Source organism: Pezoporus occidentalis, unplaced genomic scaffold (genome assembly GCF_034315485.1).
Source record: "Pezoporus occidentalis ecotype Australia unplaced genomic scaffold, CSIRO_AGI_Poc_V1 ctg54, whole genome shotgun sequence".
Lineage (NCBI taxonomy): Eukaryota > Metazoa > Chordata > Aves > Psittaciformes > Psittacidae > Pezoporus > Pezoporus occidentalis.
Window position 1 is genome coordinate 3,559,224 of NW_026915877.1, and position 19,984 is coordinate 3,579,207.

Here is a 19,984-nt window from a genome sequence, read left to right on the forward strand (position 1 = left end):
CCCCGCTGCCATCGCCCCGCCACCCCCTCCCAGCCTTTTCATTGACTGAGCTGCCAGGGAACTGAGTGAGATGCACACACACACATATCTCAATGCCCTCCCACATCCCCCCAGCCTCACAAAGCCCTCCTCAGTTTGGAAAGGCACCGAACTCCATGTACTTCCCCCCTCATCATCCCCTAATCTTAACAAAATCCCGCTAATGTCACCTCCAATGCATGTTCACTCAAGACTCCTTGGCTATGTCCTATGTTGAGCAGGAAAGGACAAGTGCACCCCACCCCGGGGCCACCTGCATTGGCCAGAGTCATTGCAATTACTGCCGGAAGTGCAGAAGGAACAGACAAAGGGGGAAGACGGCAAAAAGCTTCTGACACATTGTTTGAGTGGCACACCATCGACATAGCACCTTGGGTAGTAAAGTGCGGTGTTTCAAGGGGGTATTGTCCTTGTCAGCACCAGAGACAAGGGTCCTGGGGAGATGGGATGTGCAACAGCTCAGCAGTTTGAGGTGATACAGAGAGAAGGCTTCAGCTTGGATACATTACTCAAAATTTAGCTGTAGAACCATGTCTGTGTGTTTGCACAAGGTGATACTCTGGAGCTTATTTGGGGGGTGTGGGAGGGTTTAAATCTACAGAAGTGGTAGCAGAGAATGGGTATTTCAAAAGGAGAAGGGTTTCTCACAGCTGAGATACCCCATGAAATGCTGCCTGTCCATCTTGTTGGCTGCCCCTGCTCAGAAGTACACACAGCTCCCTGCTGCGAATCATGGCAAATAAGCAGAATGAAGAGCAGCAAACCACTTCCAAAGCAGAGAAGTATCAATAAAAATATGATGCTGTGCTGGTAAGGAGAGGGCAAGACTGCAGTGCTGCCATACAAAGGTCAATGCTGTGCATCCCCACGCGTGCTGAGCTTCCATCCAGCCTTAGTCACGGGAGCTGGGAGCATAGAAAGGAAGATACTTCCCTAAACACTAGACATGCGATAGAATAAGTGACTCACTGTCTGGTTTCAGTAAAGTCTTGAATCTAATTTGCAGTTATTACAGTCAGAGTAAGGTTAATGGCTCTGCTCTCAGTAACTTGAAGCTAGCAGAACAATCTCCAACTAAAAGTCTTTCCCCAACTTTGGGAGGTCCATTTTTGGGAGTAGAAAATGTCCTGCAGCCCTGTAAATTGCTTTTGTTCTCCTCTGCCCATGTTGGAAAAGTTGTGCAGCATGGTGCAATCAGCACATTCCAAAGGAGGGGAACATATTCCCATCACTCCTGATCAGGCCATGGAGGTGCAGGGTGATCCCTGCCCCTGCAGCTGGAGCACTCACAGGAAAAAAGCTGAGTTTCAGTGTGTAGCTCCTTTTCTGTTACATCCCCAGATACATTTACTCTAGCAAAGTCCTTGTCCCTTGCCCAATCCCTCTGTGGTTGCCACTGGCTTGTCCTCAAAACAAGTATCACAAGGACCCATTGTAACTCTTCTAGCAGCAGCCGAAGGTGCCCCAGGGCATCACACCCAATGTTCATGGCTTTTCTTACAGTGCAAAGGTAGCCCTTGGTGCTGGTGGGTGATTTGGCATCCTTCTGCTCTGTTACAGGCCCGCCAGGACCACCAATGGCATTTGCTGGCCTGGTCCCCAGCCATGAGTCTATGCCTTAGAGCCATTCATAGTGCTTATTAATTCTCCTCCTTCAAATTGCTTAAGCCAAGGTTTCTTGTGCTGGGAAGGAAGCTTTTTTTTAGGGCTTTCCCACAAAGAAAAGCCAGGTGACCTAGCAGGAGCCATAGCACAGCCAATACACAGCCCCACCAGCCAGACCCCTTCCTCTGCTGCTCATGGGTTACCAGGGATTGTAAACTGACTCCTCACGTGTATATCTGTCACAGTTTAAACTGAAACCAGGACACTATTAATATTAAATAATATGAGCATTATTTCATTGTATTGCATATACTCTGAAAGCCCACTTTTATTTCAATAGTACACGGCATTGTGGGTTACTGACAACTCCCTACTCCAATAGTTTACATTTTCCCTGCTAAAGTGAGTAAAATGGCTACTTTCATCCCAAAGCAGCATCTGGGGTGGGCTGGAGACCCAGCACCAGTCCCCTAGGGGGACTGTTCCCACCCACTTATGAGCACTGCAGGAAACAGGACCCCAGGAATGTGGTTTAACCAGGTGATGACTCCACTCACTGGGCAAGGACCCACGGGATTCCCACGGGAGGCTGAATGCCCGCTGAGGGGGGCCCTTGCTCAGCCCCTCCTTGCTCCCAAATTGTGCTGATGTCACCTCCCCATTCAGCATGGGTGGCCTGCATTGAGCAAGGGGGGTGTCTATCCCCCTTCACAGCCTTTCAGTATTTGAGATACAAGCAATCTCTTGCCAACTTCAACAAGAGAAAAAGATTTACAAGCTTTAGGAGGACTGTGCAGAATTTGTGCCATGGTGCGTACGTAACAGTAAAGAGCTGGAGCTGCCAGATTAGTGCTTCTGCGAAGTGTGTAAATCAGTGGGCTAAAAAAACCATTTCCCAATTGACAGCTGTAGGAAAGCTTCCTTTTTCACAAATCCTTTTTGAAATTGGAAAAGATCTATTTTATTTTCCTCAGATTGCTTCTCATCCCTAATGCTCCAAACTAATATAGGGAAGATAAAAAAAGAAAAAGACACGTTTGGCAGAACATCCCTTCTACCATTGCAGGGCTCTTGTGATGGGAACCTGGTCCTCAGCATCCCCTTGCTGGGACTCAGCACAGCCCAACAAGGTTGTTTTGGTCATCTATCAGCCTCCTGGGAAGCTGAAGGAGCTAAACAGGCTGCAGGAAAATAGAACAGTTGATCCTGTTTAAACATATGAACTGGAAAGGGCCACTGTTGCAGGCCTGTGGACTCCACTGCAACTCCAGCATCTCAGTGGCTTTTGCAGAAAGGCTGGCAGTTAGAACGAGATCTGAATGAGATGGGAAGTCCCTGGGAAAAAAGATAAATCTTCTGTTGTAAGAAAGGAGTTTGGTAGGAAGAAACCCAATGATCTGAGAATTACTAATTACTTGCTCTTCAGCAAATAATCCCTCCCTCAGGAGAGCCAGCACTTCTATGTAAGGATTAGGCAGAGAAATGCCATACTAACATCAAACTATTCATTAGCCAAGCTCGTCCCATTTCTCTCTGCAGATCAGCTACAAGAAGCAGTCCAAGAGAGAAGGAACAAGCTCAGCCTCTTCCTCAGGCTCTCCTCCCTGCCTGCAAACAGCCCTGGAGGCAGGCAGGTCCTGCCTTGGGGAAGACAGTGGCACCAGACTAACCCGTCTGCCAAAGACCTAGCACCACCAAGCCCCACACAAACAAAATTAAGTAACTGTACCTGCTAGAGGCATAAGCAGCTACCAGTCTAGGTGGAAACACACATATCCATCAAATAGCATAACTCAGACCTAGCGCAAGGTGCTGTACACAGGCTAAGGCAATCTCAAGCACAAATACAGGCTGGCAGAGAATGGATTGAGACAAGCCCTGAAGAGGACCTGGGGGTGTTGGTCAATGAGAAGCTCAACATAAGCTGGCAGTGTGCACTCCCAGCCTAGAAAGCCATGTCCTGAGCTGCATCACCAGCAGCACGACCAACAGGTCAAAGGGGGGGATTCTCCCCCTCAACTCCACTCTCAAATGACCACTTGGAACACTGTGTTCAGCACTGGGGCACAAAGCTAAGACAGACCTGTTTGTGCAAGTCCAGAGGCCAAAGAGACAATCAGAGGGGTGGAGCATCTCTCCAATGGATAGGCTGAGAGACCCAGGGTTGTTCAGCCTGGAGAAAAGGCTCCAGGGAGACCTTAGAGCAGCTTCCAGTAGCTAAAGGGGCCAACAAGAAAGCTGGAGAGGGACTTTTAAGAAGGGCAGGTAGGGTAGGAGGAAGGGAAAAGGCTTTAAACTGACAGATTTAGTAATTTTAGCAATCTAAGATTTAAATTAGACTTTAGGAAGAAGTTCTTCATTGTGAGGGTGGTGAGGCACTGGCACAGGTTGCCCAGAGAAGCTGTGGCTGCCCCATCCGGGCCAGGTTGGACAGGGCTTTGAGCAACCTGGTCTAGTGCAAGGTGTCCCTGCCTGTGGCACGGGTTTGGAACTGAATGAGATTTAAGGTCCCTTCCAACCCAAACGATTTATGACTTTAAAAGTGAGGAACATGGGATAAGTTTGCTTTTGTCACCCACCTCTTCCTCACTGTGCTGGCATCCTGTTGGCTCCTGCCCCTTGCTTGGAAGGATGACGCACTCGTGGAGGTGCTGAATTGCACATACTCAGCATGGTGAGAGCTTGCCATCCTGCTGAGGTCTATTTCTGTACTAGAAACCAGCCCACCATGTCTAGAAACACCGCTCTGTGGGGGATCCCCGGGATCTTCTGCAAGTGATGAGTTGCAGTAAAACACCTCAATTACCATAAGCTATTGCACAACTCAGTTGTGCAATGAAAGAATAGAAAAATACTGCAAAAGTGCTTTTTGGAAGTGGACAAGCCAGCTTTTTAGACATAAGGATGACTAACCAAACGTATCCTGCCACAGCAGCATCATCAGAGGACTTCTTACACCACAGCAACATGTTGCCAGAGACCACCTCCTGCTCCAAGAGGAGCTGCTGCAGGGCTGATGCTTCAAGGATGTGGGAGGACAAGCGTCCCCAGGAACTCACAAGCTGCTGGAAAGGCGCTGTAACAAGGAGAGGCACCACAAACCCAGCTCAGCACCCTCCCTCCAGCATGGGCTCCCTTTTCACAAACTGAGGCATTCACTCACATGATTACAGCTTCTACAAATCCTGGGAAATAAACATGATTTGTCACCAGAAATGGAAAACCATGAGCTCAGCAAACAATGGTCACAAGCATTAGCAAGATACCAACTGCTGGGACTTCTGTCTGACTTCAGAGATGTGAACATGTGTACTTCAGTAGACTCAAAGTGAGACATGAAAAGTCAAGGCAAGAGACCTGTAGGCTCAGTGCAATTGTGTCCAAAATACACAAGTATTAATGAACTAACACACAAAGGCCATTTCCACTACAAGTCAATCTTTTTTTTTAATTCAAAGAAAAAAAAAATGGTATTTTAATAAATACTGCAGAAACATTAACCAAACATACAAAGTGACTTCAACAATTAAAAATAAAGTAATGAAGGTCCTGCTTTAACAGTTATAACTTATTTTTCCACAATATTTAAATACAGAAAGCACTTACCAGCTATTTTGTAATACTGCCCTAAGCGCACTGTCGCATCAGTCAAAAGCTTATTGTGGTGGTAAAAATGTCTTTTTCTGGGAAATAATCAGAATGGGTTTTGTGTTTTTTCTTCTTTTATCAGATGAAACAAAGTGCTGGGAACATACAGAACTGAATTTTAGTTATGGTAACCCTTTACCTTTGCGCAAGTTAACATGAACACAGCTTTAACACTTCAAAAATGAAGCACTACCCTTGGGAACAAAATGCCTGTCCTCAACAAGAGATAACCACACCGGTTAGAGCTTACAGTATCCTTCTTTTGAGAGAAGCTATGAAGTTAAGTCAGTCAGTAAGCAGTTGCAAACAATTTTAAAGGCCCATTTATAATGTAACAATAGTATTCAGTAAGCAAAAAGGAATTTGACTTAACCGGTTCACTGATGTTTCATGATTGTTGTCTGGATACATATCTATTAATTTTAAAGACTAAGGGCAATATCCAGTTTCCACTGGGGACCCCTTAAGGTGTCACAGTTCTTCAGACCCTATTTCCTCACCATGAGCAAATGCAGTCTGCAGCGAGAGATGGCTGCCCCAAAAATAAGAGCATCACAAAAGATAACCTGGCTCTGGTGGCTCATTTGCAGATTCTTGGGGATTTTTGCAAAGATAATTGCAGTGAACCACATCAAAGAACAGCACTTCTGTAACATGTGCAGAGGGCTAGATCCCGGGACCCACCCAGCTCCCCAACTCCCACCAGAAGAAGAGTCTCAGGGCTTCCCCAGGTGGGCAGTAAGGCTTAACAAGTTACCATGGTTGTAAAACTAACATCATTTGTCATCATAGCCCTTAGCACCTTTCATTTGAACCTACAGCAACATACCCACACAGTACACCGGAACTGGAGACCATTTCCACTCTAAATTACAATCACAAGGAGGAATGTCAAGTCAGAGTCCCGCAACACATAGTTTGCCCCCACATCCAATTTGATCCATTTTAATTTCCACAGTGCGAAGACATCTATAATACTGGGAAATCTCAAACGGTTGTCTTCGTTACCAACATGCTCAAGTGCAGATTGCGCTGCTGTCTTGGGAAGGCAAAACTCCAGACTTCTCACATACAGTGTTTTCCTCTAGGTGATGCAAAGGCCTTGGTATACTCTCCATTTTAACAATCAGCTACTAAAAAATTAGATCATATCCTTTGGAAAACCAACTATAAGGTCACAGGGATAGTTCCTTAATAAGGAGGGCATATTGAAAATGTCTTCTTTAAAAAAATTATTTTAATTAAATCAAAGTGGTAGCATCCAGGAGAAGAGCATTAATAAAAGAAACAAGCACTGACAGTGACATCTCTCCTCTGCAGTGTTCTTTTCCCATTCGCCCTCTTTTCTCAGCACATTCAAACATTTTCTCTTTTGGGTTTTGTTTTGGTTTTTTTTTGGCATTTTCTTCAATGTATCATTTCCTGATGCCACCTCGTTTAGAGCCATTTCTTCTCGCTGCTTAGTTCCTAAGTACAGTCTCAAACAAGAGGTGAAATCTCCATTAAAGCAGTGGCATAAGCCCTCATTAAATACCATGTGGCTGTATACTTCATTGAGCCTCCACCCCTCCCAGATGCTCACTTCCTCCTTCACCAGAAAATCTAGGTCCTTCACATCACTGTGCAACTCTTTGCTTTGTCCTTTCGCAAGTCCGTTGCCACTGTGGAAAGTTCCGGCCTGCCAGGCATGTGTGAAATTCGCTTTGTTGCCCTCTGCGATTTGTTTCGTTTAACATTTTTATTTGTTTTATTCACACACGCCAAGGTGGCAACATGAAAAATGTCTCTGACGCTGTTTTCTGACTGTAAGGCTGAGCATTCAATATATGTAGCTGCTCCAATCTGTTTGGCCATATTTGCACCCTAAGGGAAAAAAGAACACGCAATCAATACCAAGTTTCCACAGAGAGCCAAAGCAAACCATACAACTACTTTTCAGTGCTGCTTTCCATACACAGTGTTTTGTGAAATACAAAGCTAAAGCTCCAGCACTACAGCCAGCAGCTGATTTTGCAAAATAAACAGAGCTTTGGTTCCAAGATGCATTAAGTAAGTATCCAAGCATTATCTCCAATGTTGATAAATACAAGCTGGAAGAGAAAAGATAAGCTCAGTGACCTGCAAACAACTGCAGAAAGCCAGAAGAGTAGGAGGAGGACCTATTTAACAATTTCACCCTTACACCTTAACTTCCATCCGTGAATCACATGCTCACTGGGAAAGGTCTGAACCTGGAACCTTCCAGATTTAAACCTGCTGTTTCCAAAGACAAAATGTATTCTGACTGCCTTAAGGGCTAGCCAGCATGCCCCTGACCTGGAGTGGAGCCCATGTTACATCTCCATGAAGGAGTCAAAGTTCACAGGGAAATGTGCTGTGAGTTTCTGAGTCAGGGATAGTTATATCAACTTGTAGCTAGAGAACAGGGGAAAAGGAACATAGTTACATGAAGCTGCCTTTTTTTTTTTATTTTAAATGAATTGAAAGTCAAAGCAAGGCTACTTGTTCCAGCAGCACAGGGAAAAGAACACATGACTCCAAGCAAATGACAATACCATGGTATCCTGTTGTGGATTTTGCTACTGGAAGACAATACAGCATTGTGTGGAAAAACTGAGTTATTTCAATGGAATTTTACTTCCAAGGAATGAATCTTTTCATTAAGTTATGAAATCCAACCACATCCTTGATGTGCCACTCCTCACACACTCATAGGCCTAAGATAGAGGCACAAGTCAGTCCAACCCAACCTCTTTGCTCTAATCTATTTGGACTCACGTCTTCAGTATGCACTATTTGCATGGCAGTGATGCAGCCATCTTATCAATTTTAGGTTGGAGTGGCTGATAAAGGACTATTAGTCTGTAGGATGAGCACTCCCCACGGTTAAACATCTCAACTCCTACTAACCGAGCCTAGCCTGTACCGTAGAGCCTCAGAAATGTTTGCTCGGGTGTAGCTGATGGGAAACTGGCTAGCATACTGGAGGCAGTGCGTCACCATCAACTGGCTTTATCCTCACAATGCTTCCTTATGAAGTTAAGAGGAATGGGGAAAGCCCCATTAAGCTCTTTGATCCCATGACAACTTAGCAAGGCAAGGGATTTAAAAAGAAGCTGTGTATCTTGACCTCAGAGAACCTTCCCTAAAAGTAGTACAGGAGAGCAGTGGGTTGCTTCATGACACCAGGGATTCGGCAACCACAAGAGACACCTCCAATGCTCCGTTTAAGCTGTTGCTTACATAGAAAACAGATGAAACTATGGGAGTTTACTGAAGTACAGGCTTCCCTGTAACACCTACAACTTTCCTTTTGGCTGCCAAGTAACAGCTTTTGGTTTAGCCCTTTGTCTTCAGCTGACTCTTGTTTCTAAGGGGTACAGGCTAAGCTGTGACACCAGAAAAGATGCCTCTTGGGGTGAAGATTCACAAATCCACTTGTCAGCAGATTTTTGATCACTGTCTGTGGAAGAGCATGAGTCTTGGCGATTTTACTGAAATGTTTCAAAAACCGTAATATATGAAGTTGTGTATGTAATAAGTGGCAGAGTATCTCCTTATAGCTCCAGGGCTGAACATTAATATATACACATGCAACAGTGGTAGTTTGTAACTGGGATGACATCTCCTGCAACAAGCAGGATTTGAGGACACTTCTGAATTGGTTTACACTCAGGTAAAAAAACCCAGCATTTAGTTCCATTTGAAATTGTTTGCGACAGAGAGATGTTTACTGAGTGAAGTGTAGAAAAATGCCATAAGCAGCATAAGCCATCACAGTGGAACACCAAATGTTATATTTTAATCAAGATACTCAAGTTTATGGTATCTTTGTGTTTTCCAATTTAAACACGCTGCAGGATACTGCATTATTAGTAATTGCATATTAGGAGCTGTTGGTTTGGAAAACCTGAGGTTGTGGATAAAGCACCAAGAATTAGGCAATAGCATAAGATATACACACTAGCTAAAGTTACTTCTGGAAGTACCATTCTCGCTCTTACAGCCTGTAGGGTGTATCTGAAAGCATCACTGTGATTCAGCTGCAATGCATGATACATATGTGTGAGTAAGAAGGGGAAGTTTACCTTAGAGTCAAGTTTTTCCCTGTTCTCTAACTCCTCTCTCCCATGGCCTGATTCCTTTCCCTTTCACCTCAGTCTCTCTGATGCCTGTCTCCAAACTTCTGATTTCTCCAACAGCAGCAGAGAACAGCTGCCAAGAATTAAGATGCTTTCTGGATTTGCTGTCACCTTCAGAGGGAGCTGCAAGGTGCCTTCACAGGTGTTTTAAAGCAACAAGATTTTAAAAAGGACAGATTATATGCAATACTTGTCTGGCACAATGCTAAAGTCCAATGAATGACATTCAAATCTAAAGTCTAAATACAGTGATTTCACTAATTCGTCAGTATATAAACACCTCTCAGTTATTGTTTTGGCCCAGAAAAGCAATAAGCTTATTTTCAATTAACTTAAAAGTTAATTGAGCTTAACTTAAAAAGCTCTTTGCAACTAACAAGGCTATCACCTTATGAGGCTTGAAGCATGCATTGTGGAGCAGCATGATTTTCTGCTGCATCCAATTCATGGAATAGACTTTACCTTTGCTCATAACAGCTTTCAAATTCACCTCCATCTCCCAGCAGAGTGCACATTTGCCTTCAAGGATGTGCTCATATAAACAACATGAAGAAGTTGTTCATAAAGATAGCTACAATAATAGAAAAGAGTTTTATTTTCCACCCTGAAGTACAAAGGACATGGCACATACCTGATCGTAGGACACAGGTGTCTGCCTGTGGTTGGAAAGTTCCACTAGTGTGCTTACATCTGTGCGCAGATCCGACTTGCAACCAACCAAAAGCATTTTGGTGTTTGGACAAAACTCCTGTATTTCACCTTTCCACTGTAAAAGTTTAGGTTGTTATTACAGTCAAGTAGTTGAATGTTTAAATCCAAAGCAGCAATGGATACAAGATGAAGTTTAATAAATCTTGACATTTTATTTGGAAATACTCTTATATAATAGTTGCATCTACCTTCAAGCTAATTTCTTATGGCATTAGTTCCAGCAGAATCTGGTCAAGGATGAAATCTTACAATCTCATACATTCATTAATTCTACTGATGTACGAATCAAGATGGAATGAATTGAGATTGTTTGCCTACATAAGTAAAGGTTTGGATATCTGTCACTTCTCAAGCAGTAAACACCCAGCCATTGCCATGAACAGACAGGAACCAATGAAACCTGGTGCCACCACATTCAATGGCTCCTCAAGACAGAACTAGAGGCACGCCTTGCATGCAAAATAAATGTTGCTATATATTAGCCCCTGGCTAAATCTGCATGCCTAAAACTAACACAAATCTGCCAAGGGTTCAGTTTCTGTGATACTTTCCTCAGGTTTCTTTCCCTCTACACTGTTATTCTGAGAACACAAGAAAGCCAAAAGTTTCCCAGCATAATTTGAAGAGTTCATACAATCCCTGAAACTTAAAAATATCATTTGAGTTTAAAAGCACATTAAGAAAAATCTCTTACAGAATTAAGCAACAGTATAGTAACCAACATTATCAGGGACAGAAAAGAAAAAGACAGTTATAGATGCTTGCTGGCACAGTTAGTAGCTGGAGAAAAATCTGTATTTTCTGTAGCCTATTCAGAGGATTGTATGCCACTTGATTCCCAGTAACACAAGAATCACTGTCCCCAGCTACAAAAAGAAAAAGGAACTTCAGGTCATTAAACCTTAATGATAACACTGCAAAGTTGAGTCATACCCAGTGACCAAGGAGAGGACCACAACCACTTTGCAAACAGAGCATGATTATCAAGCTTCGATGTTTTAACTCACGGAAAGTCTGGCACTGAATCTCAGCTCACAGAGCTAGTGAAAAAAATCTGAACTCTGGCACACGGTTCCATTTCTATGCCACTGTTAGGTCTCCTGGTGGCTTCCAGAAGCATTTGTCACTGCCTCCTTCTAACTTCAGGCTGAGAAATGATGTAAAGCCATGGCAGATGTCCAAACACTTGGCAGGCCCATCTTAGCCATCTTTGCAACATGGAAAAGTTTCTCAATCTTGTCTGTTATATGAACATAATGTAAGAGACAATTTCTTGCTGCACCCAGCCTTGTACCTCACACCACCCTAAACAATTCACTAGTGTCTAAAGGCTGAGGAATGAGAATTTACTTCACCCCCGAGTGTCCATTAGGGAGGGAGGTTTTGTTTTCAATTAACATTCATACCTTTCAAACAAGTTATCTCATTCTACCAGTGCACAGCACAGTCCTGTCATCTCTGCATTAAAAGAAACAAACAAGTTTCCGATGTACAAAACAGCACCACTCTTCAGAGATTTAAGGACAAGCTATTCATACAGTTCTGTACTCAAATGTTTCTCAAACACTTGCCTTTTTTAGAACACTGTCAAGAGTTTCTGGCCGACTGATGTCAAAGCAAATCAGGACAGCATCAGAATCTGGATAGGAGAGCGGGCGGACATTGTCATAATAAGGAGACCCTGCAGGGAAGCAAACAGTATTTTTATTAGTTTAGATTTTTTACTTTCTGCAGTCATTCAAGCTTATTCAGAAAGTTTAGAAAAGTTTAGTGAAGCTCTGTAATAGCATCTAGCTACCATCTTTTCTTCAATAGCACTGTATTCCCAAAACACTCATTGCAGTTGCTCATTTCCCCACTTCCCTTTTGTTTCTCGCCTATAAAAGCACGGCTTTCCCAAATAATTAAGAGTGATGGTACCCCAGTGATCCATCTCCAACCAAAACCTTGCGATGCCCGTAATAACAAGAAAAGGGAAACTGGGTCAGCCCAAGTTTAAGTCCCAGCATTAACCTGTGGGGATGTGACTTTGAGAACAAACCCTTAACCTCCAAAAGGCTTCTTCAAAGCATATTAGTCACAATTGCACTTTCACAGAAAAAAATTAGGCAGTTTTGAAACAAATTAGCTTTGAGTCTTCTAAGCTTCATTTAAAACAAATAGCTCCAAGTGCAAAAAGCATCTTTATTTGTCACAGGTATAAGTAATTTTTAGAAGAAACTCTTGCTTCAAATTAAAGCATCTGTTGCAATACTTCAGAAGGAAAGAATCCCAGTCCTGTACAGGCACGCACATTAACTGTCACAAAAAGCCTCACCAATCTGTAAACCAACATATACCGGCAATAAATGTTTATGTTTAGCCCATAAACCAGATTTTTATCAATGAGATCAAAGCTAATCTAGTAATCTGATGGAACATAAATAGGTTCAATACTGACTTCGTGCATGCTTTACTTACAAAGTTCTTTTCTTCCAGAACTGTCATGTTGTGTGGAGTTGTAGCTACATCTCCAGAGTCAGAAATCTCCCTTTATCATCTGATGACTCTGGTTATCAGATTGGGGGCGGAAATGTTCCTTTTTCTAGGAAGTGCCAGTCACTAAGCCACATCTGGTTTGGTCCTAACTCTGTTGACGCTTCACTTACTGAGAAGAATGAATTTCTGATTTAGAAGGGTACTTAAACAGTTAAGTGGTCCAACAGGTTAAGGGCTTAGGCTTTCAGATGCATGCCTGCAACTTAAAATTAATTTTTTTAGTCATACATTCCTATTTCTGTATTTTCTCATGAACCTAAAATACAGCATCAAACAAATGTAACAAGGATACAGCTTTCAAGAGTTTTGGGGTTATCAGCTAATTATACCACCAATTTTCCAACTATCTAGAACTAATTGGCTGCAAGATCTCAGAGGCTGAGCAGACTATTAACTGGATTAGAGAAATTCCTCAAGTTTTTAACTGACAGACAGCTCATGCTGTTGCACAAAGCAGAGCGGGGAATGGTGTGAACGTATCGCAGATGACTTTGGTTGGACAGCTTACACTGGAAGAAAGGAGTCAAGAATCCTAGGAATGTTGTTTTTGAAATGAAGAGTAACACATGGGGAATGAAGCATTACCAAACTAGGTAGCAGAAGGTAATTTGTTGGACAAGACTTTTATTCAAATGCTCATCTTCATAAGTGATGTCAATCTAACAAAGAGGCAACTGTCAAAAACTGCTCTTCAAAAAACAAGTTAGCTGTCTTCAGCAGTAAATGACATGCTAGAAAGAAGTCTAAGCATGCTGACTGAGCTGACCACTACTTAGCTATTCATATGAGCTCAGCTTTGCTTGCAGTGATTATCAATATGCATTTTCCACTACCAATTATTTCCCAGCTATCTCCAGCACTACTATTACAGTGCCTCCATCCTGCAGCCCCAGGGCCAAGTTATTTATCCCAGAGCCCAGGGGCAAGTTATTTGCCCTGGCCAGGGAAACTGCAGAGTAGCATGCCGTTAACTAGACACCTGCACTGCTCCACAGCCTGTGACTGGCCACAGCACAGACTGCTGCCCAGCCACCAGCCTGCGTGCTGGTAAGAGCCACTGCCTGGCTAGCACATCTCCCTGCCAAGCTCCAGCAAGTAAGGGCAGGATTGAAGATTAATGCTTGGCCACATGGTTGCTGGCTAGAAAGGAGTCTCAAAAAAGCCTCACCCAGAAACTAATTCCTTAGACACATACCTATCTTCTCACGCACCAGTCTTCAGGGATACAACACACCATATATGTCCATCAGCACATATTTATGTATACATACAGTCACCACCTCCAGCCCAGAGACTCCTTTCTACTGTGTCAGCTGTAGCTGTATTTGTTTTGAGGGTTTTTCTTTTTAGGTTTTCCTTCTGAACCTCTCATATTAAAGATGCCGAGCTAGAGTAAGTGAACTTTTACTGGCAGTCCATCTACTCAGATGCAGGCTAGGAGGAATATTTGACACCACCTTTTCTTCAGGGTAGTGTGTGGCAGAACAAATGGGAACCATTTAAACTACTCGGGCTGCAGTATCAACAAAGAAAGTTTCCTGGTCTCATTCAGCAGCAATAACTGAACCTTTATTACTGCACAAATAAAGAGGTGCTACAGCCCTCACTGTGCAAGCCCATTCAATCTGGCATTTCATCGTTTCACCCAGAGAAACCCTCAGAAGCCAGGAATCCCAGGAATGAGGCTCAAGTCTGAACAGACAACTTGAGCACAGCCCAGAATGGCTGTTCGCTCTTTTTCAAGTTAGTCTGCAGATTTGAAGCCATGCCAAACCTATAAAACAAAAGGAGAATGTAGAGCTACAGCCGTGGTATTTGGGGGGGGGGGGGGGGGGGGAGGTGGGAGGAAGGAGGGGGGAAATCCTTGTCCTTGATAAAATAAGAGATTTTTTTGTCAAGGACAAGGATGATTTTTCAACTTTATTAAGGAATTGCTGACAACACTGTAGGTCATCTTACTCTGTGATACAAAAATAATCCAGCTGCAATACCCCTTTTTTAATCTGTTTGGCACCTTAAAGCCAAAAGAATTTAAACATTAAGAATGATCTACTTTTGAAATCTTATTTTTCATTTGAAGTACAACATATGTTCAACTTTTAAACTGAAATAAAGCCCTCTCCAGTAATATAGTTGGGTTTGGTCTACAAAACACACCAAGCTCAGGCTCAAATGTTATCTTGATAAATACTAGAATTAAGCTGTTAAAAGTTAAAGCATACTTAATTTTTTGATTGCTTAGTACTATTCTTAAGACACTAGATCACAGAGAAGCCCTATTTGTTTGCAAGATCCAAAGCCACCACCAGTTCCAAGCAGGAACGTTCAGCCACACATCTTACACCTATGGAGATGAACCTGGGCAGCTCCTGCTCACCACACTGCTCAGCCTCTGCTTGCTGGCAGGCCCTAAGGGAAGCGGTGCTCAGTAACAGGCAAGACTACTATTTACACACCACCAAGCAGCCATCAGGCATTCGTCTTTGTAGCCTTTTGGACTCCAGTCAACTGAAAGAACAACAGATGAACAGCAGCATTCTCACTCCCAAACCCTTGGGCTCACTAATTATCAGCTACATAGAAAACACATCAAATACTGCAGTGGCTGCTCTAAGTAGCTGATTCACTGCTGATGGCTTTCCTCCTTCAAAATCCACCTTGGCTGTTTTGGAGAAAATGCAGATGATTTTGTATACTGGGCATCACAGAACATGTCACCTCAAAGGACAGGAATATCACAATATTCACGGCCTTTTGAGTGTTTACATTTCTGCACCTCAAACCGAAAACAGGGCTTCAGTAGATGACTTGGGATTCCCAGTTACCTATTCTATTTCCTTTCTAAATGGAAAAACCCCAACTACTAAAGACTAGCTACTGCTACTATGCCATGAAAGTGAAAAAAAACCAAACAAAACTATCAAAAGGCTGAGTCCAGCAAACTTTGGAAGTGGAAGGCAAAGACAAAAATTTGACATTTCTTTTATAACCCTTATTGCTAGAGAATTTGAGGAAATAGTAAGTTTCTGTATGTTTCATCATAATTTCAGTATGATTTCAGCCCAAAACCTTATGATTAATATTATGTTTCTATATGGACACTGAATAGATTGTACAATTCCAAATCACAGTAAAGCTAACTTGACTTAATGCTCTAAGGCCCTTCTGGATTTAATTATATGCTAATCCCCAGCAATGTATAAGTATTTATGCCCCTGTTGAGAATTATTTTATTGGTGTATCCAGTACAGTTTCCATAGTTCAACCAATAAACCCCTCTAAAATGTTTTAAGGAGACACAGGTATGTATACCTAATTAATGGTATGTGATTTCTACGCCGCAGCTGGTGGTGTACTGGCAAGAATACAAATATCAAAGCAGTCACTTTAAATGGAGGAAGCCAAAAGCTCAGTAAATACACATTACACGATGCCTATGGTAGACAAAGATGTCTAATACAGGAATGCTCTTCACAGTACCCATGAGAGTACAAGATGAAGCTTTAACCTGAAGAAACTTCTACTACTTTACCTAGCAAAATATGCATACAGCTTCCAAACAGCTCAAAACTGCCATACTATGTTACCACAGAGTGGAGTAATTTATGGTGTAGTTAGACTGCAACCAGACATTCCTGCTTTGAAAGAAGGGTTGGTAGTCAAAAAACCAATTGAAATTCAAGTTCACAAGTGCTTTCCTTAATGCTGTGGCTAATTTAAATCCTTACAATGACTTGCAGAACTAGACAGTACCAGAAAAATATTTGAATAATTAATCTTCCCATTCCACTCTTACAAGAGTGTTTTGTTCTATATTTCTAGGGCCATATCCAAGATAGGACATTTTAAAGCTAGCTGTAAATTTACTGGGAAGTTTTTGTTGTATCAACTATGTGACTCTCTCCATTTTGTATTTAAGAATTCTCTAATAAAACCCACATTATTATAGACAGGATTGTAAATTAAAACTCATGACTGCAAGTTCTGTTCTCACCCTAACACAAGACTATTTTAAACAATGCCATCGGCTTTTCCCATTTTCTCTGTAAACAAAAAAACACTCCAAGTGGCAGTACTTTCCTTCCAAATGATTCAGTCCAAAGAACGACATTAACTTAAGTTAGGGACTAATCTGCAAGGCAGCCCATTGCATTCTCCCACTTACAAATAGAGTGTTAAAGATGCATACTAAATACTGATCAAGTCATCTTGAAATAGCTGCAGTATATTGCAATCAAACTCAGCTGAACAGCATCCTTACCTCCTCCCCCAGGAGATACTGAAGTACCTCAAATGACTTCAGCTGTTACCTCACCCCTGTTGCAATGGATGTTGCCTTCCATTAGGATTTAGCAGTTAATTAGTCATATTTTTAAGTTAACTAGATCTAGTCCTGCTTTAAAAATGGTATCAAGACATTTATTCTAATTCAGCAGAGGACTATGACAAAGACTCCAAAAAAAATAAATTGCCAAGAATTTAAGCTAATGCCAAAACATTATCTTATCTTCTAACGTCTTTTATCTGGTGATGAGATTTTGCATTGGGTTGATGGGTTTGGGTAGTGTTTGCTCCTGCTGTCAGTGAGAAGGGCTGTTCACAGAGAGGTAATTCTTCATCTGCAGACGAACTAGAAGATCTACAGTAGTACTTTGTAAGACCAAGCACTGGATCTTTCAATCATTTCCTTTTCAGTTTTGGATTGCAGACAAATCAGCCACTTGATCTCAAGCTTCTGACTCAAGTCGAATTTTCTAATAGTTCCAGGACAGGCCTGAGAAGATGACATGCACATGCAAAGGCTGGCAGGTGTTCCCTCTACTGCTTTTGTCTTTTGAAGTGCTACAGAATATTCCATTACATGGGTGTCTCCAGCCTGACATACAGATTCCCAACCTTCCCATGACAAACAACTTAACTTACAATCCTGTTGTATTTTAATAGCTAAGATAAAATTTTCCAAAATAACTTCACTATTAATTTTTAATAAACCCTTACTCCACAGTTTGTTACAGCCAGTTTAGTAATCAGGATGAAAGCTCAAACCAGACACACACTAGAAGTCTGCAAGTCTTACTTGGCATGAGATGAAGAAAAAAAATCAGTTCAGAGCTACGCTGATACTGGTTGTAGGCGCAAAGACTGCCTTTTCCCAGTAATCGTGTTGCAAGAATTTGGAATCATTTCCTGAACAGCAAGAGGAAAAAGCCAACTCTCTGCCTTAACTCCTTTTTTTTTAAAAGGGGGATTAACATTTTAGTTTCTGGTAAAAGGACTGCTGTCACATTTAGAAGGAACTGCTATGTCCAAATTCAACATTAACAAGCTATCTACACAACTTCCCCAAAGAAGAAAGGGCTTGTAACTCTGTCAAGCGCCTCCAGCTTTTTTTTCCAGTGAATTCTGAAGAACAATCCTGATCCACAACTGTGTTAACGGTTCAGTGTCCTTTACACTGACCACCTCCCCCGGAGTGCAGAGGAACTGCAGACTTGCTGGCTGTCCACACTCCTCTCCAGCACTGAGGTGGCAAGCTCAGGGACGCATCCTCACTGCACTGGCAGTAAACTTAGTCCAAGTATCAATGACAGCAGGATCTAGAGTTGTTCCTGGCCTACCATGACATCTAAGGCAGCCAAGCACCAAGAACCTCAACCTTTGAGGCAGATGAGCCAGTGTTTTTGACATGGCCACTGAAGGTACAACTGGAAGAATGACGACGATGACCTTAACCACTGCTCTTGATATGTAAAAAAGGACGGTTCCCCCCGCATCGTCAGAGGGCCAGAGATGCCTACCTCCCTATTCTTTCCGGGCTTTAAAGACTCTCTAAATCACGGCGGGGGGAACAGGACTGTATCTTGTAGGAATCCAAACGGGCATTAAGGAGCCACAAGGAACTCCGATGCAAACTGATGTAATTTACCATTAGCATATATAACCACCTCTTCACTCTTCTACTAGGTAAAGTGGGGCAACTCAGCAGCAGAGGAACAAAGGTATCCCCTTGGAGCTCCTTGGATAAGCTCCTTCCAGTCAGGCAGGTGGGAACACATACCCCTGCCCTGCCTGCCTTCCCCTGCAATGCTGACAAATCACTTAATGGAGGGCTGTCCACACCCTTTTCCCTCCCCAAGTATATGGCTAAAGTATACCTCAGATTTTAAAACAAACAAACAACAAGACAGCCGAGCAGCAGCCTCCCGTCTCGCACAGCGGCCGCTCGCCTCTGGAGACAGCCAACCCCGCCACGGCGCGGCGGTGAGGGGCTGCGGGGCCACAAGGACGGTCTCCTCCTCTCCCCAGCTCCCCCGACCGACAGGGGCTGCCGCTCCTCACCGATTTACCACGCGCACACACACCGACTTCGCCCCCGGGGGAGCACTTACCCGAGGTGTCCCAGAGGCTGAGCTCGATCCGTTGCGTGTCGATCTCAAAGCTGGCCGTATAGTTCTCGAAGACGGTGGGGACGTAGCTCTGCCGGGAGACACCGCACAGTCAGCCCGCGCCCACCGCCCCTGGCCCGAACCCCGGCCCCATCCACAGCCCGCCTCGGCCCTGGTCCCGATCCACCCCGGGCCCACCTCGGGAAAGCAGTCCTTGGCGAAAACGTGTAGCAACGCGGTTTTGCCGCACTGGCTGTCCCCGACCACCACGATCTTGCACTTTACGTTCTGGTTGGGATCCATCACCGCTTTGCTCGATAACTTCTGGCTCGCTCTTCTTTCCTTCATTGATCTCGGCTTAAGTCCCTCGGCCGGCCACAACAAAACAAACAAAACAAACAAAAAAAAAAAAAAAAAAAAACCACACAAACCCTGTTCCCCCCAAAAGGATAAAAATAATCTTAAAAACAATTAAAAAAACCCAACAACAAACACCCCGGCAGAGGTGGCAAGGCAAGCCGCCACCCGCCGGTCCCGCGCTGACTGCTTTGTCCCCCGCCACCCGCCCTTAGTTATAGCCTCGCATCCGCCAATCACAGCCCTCTGCTGGTGCGAGCTCCGCCCCCGCGCAGCTGGCTGCCGGCAGACCGCCGGAGCATTGTCCCCCCTAGGGGTGGCGCCGTAGACCCGAGCGGGAGTGGGGAGCCAGGTGGGGTAAGGGGGGGTTGTGGTGCCTTGCGGGGGGCCTCTCAGCCTGATAAGCCCCGCTGCTCTCCTGACTCCACCGCGGCCGGCCCCTCCTCAGGAGGCTGGGATGGGCCCGTGCTGGCGGGAGGCTGGTGTCATCCTCTCAGAAGCCTGTGGGACAATGCGTGGAGTAGAGTGGTCTTTGTGGTGGCTTTCTGGTCATTTAAT

General features: G+C 43.7%; 2 protein-coding genes across 2 annotated transcripts in view; both read right to left on the reverse strand.

The window, feature by feature from the left end:
- RBM43 (RNA binding motif protein 43) overlaps positions 1 to 19,984 on the reverse strand; it is a 265,140-nt gene that overhangs the window by 103,260 nt on the left and 141,896 nt on the right. The window lies entirely within an intron of this gene.
- Positions 5,073 to 19,495, reverse strand: RND3 (Rho family GTPase 3). Its single transcript, XM_062637747.1, has 5 exons — positions 19,268 to 19,495; positions 19,073 to 19,160; positions 11,717 to 11,826; positions 10,066 to 10,200; positions 5,073 to 7,155 (listed from the first exon to the last, which is right to left on the reverse strand). The coding sequence occupies exons 1-5, from the start codon at positions 19,415 to 19,417 to the stop codon at positions 6,904 to 6,906; spliced, it is 735 nt and encodes a 244-aa protein (XP_062493731.1). The 5' UTR covers positions 19,418 to 19,495; the 3' UTR covers positions 5,073 to 6,903.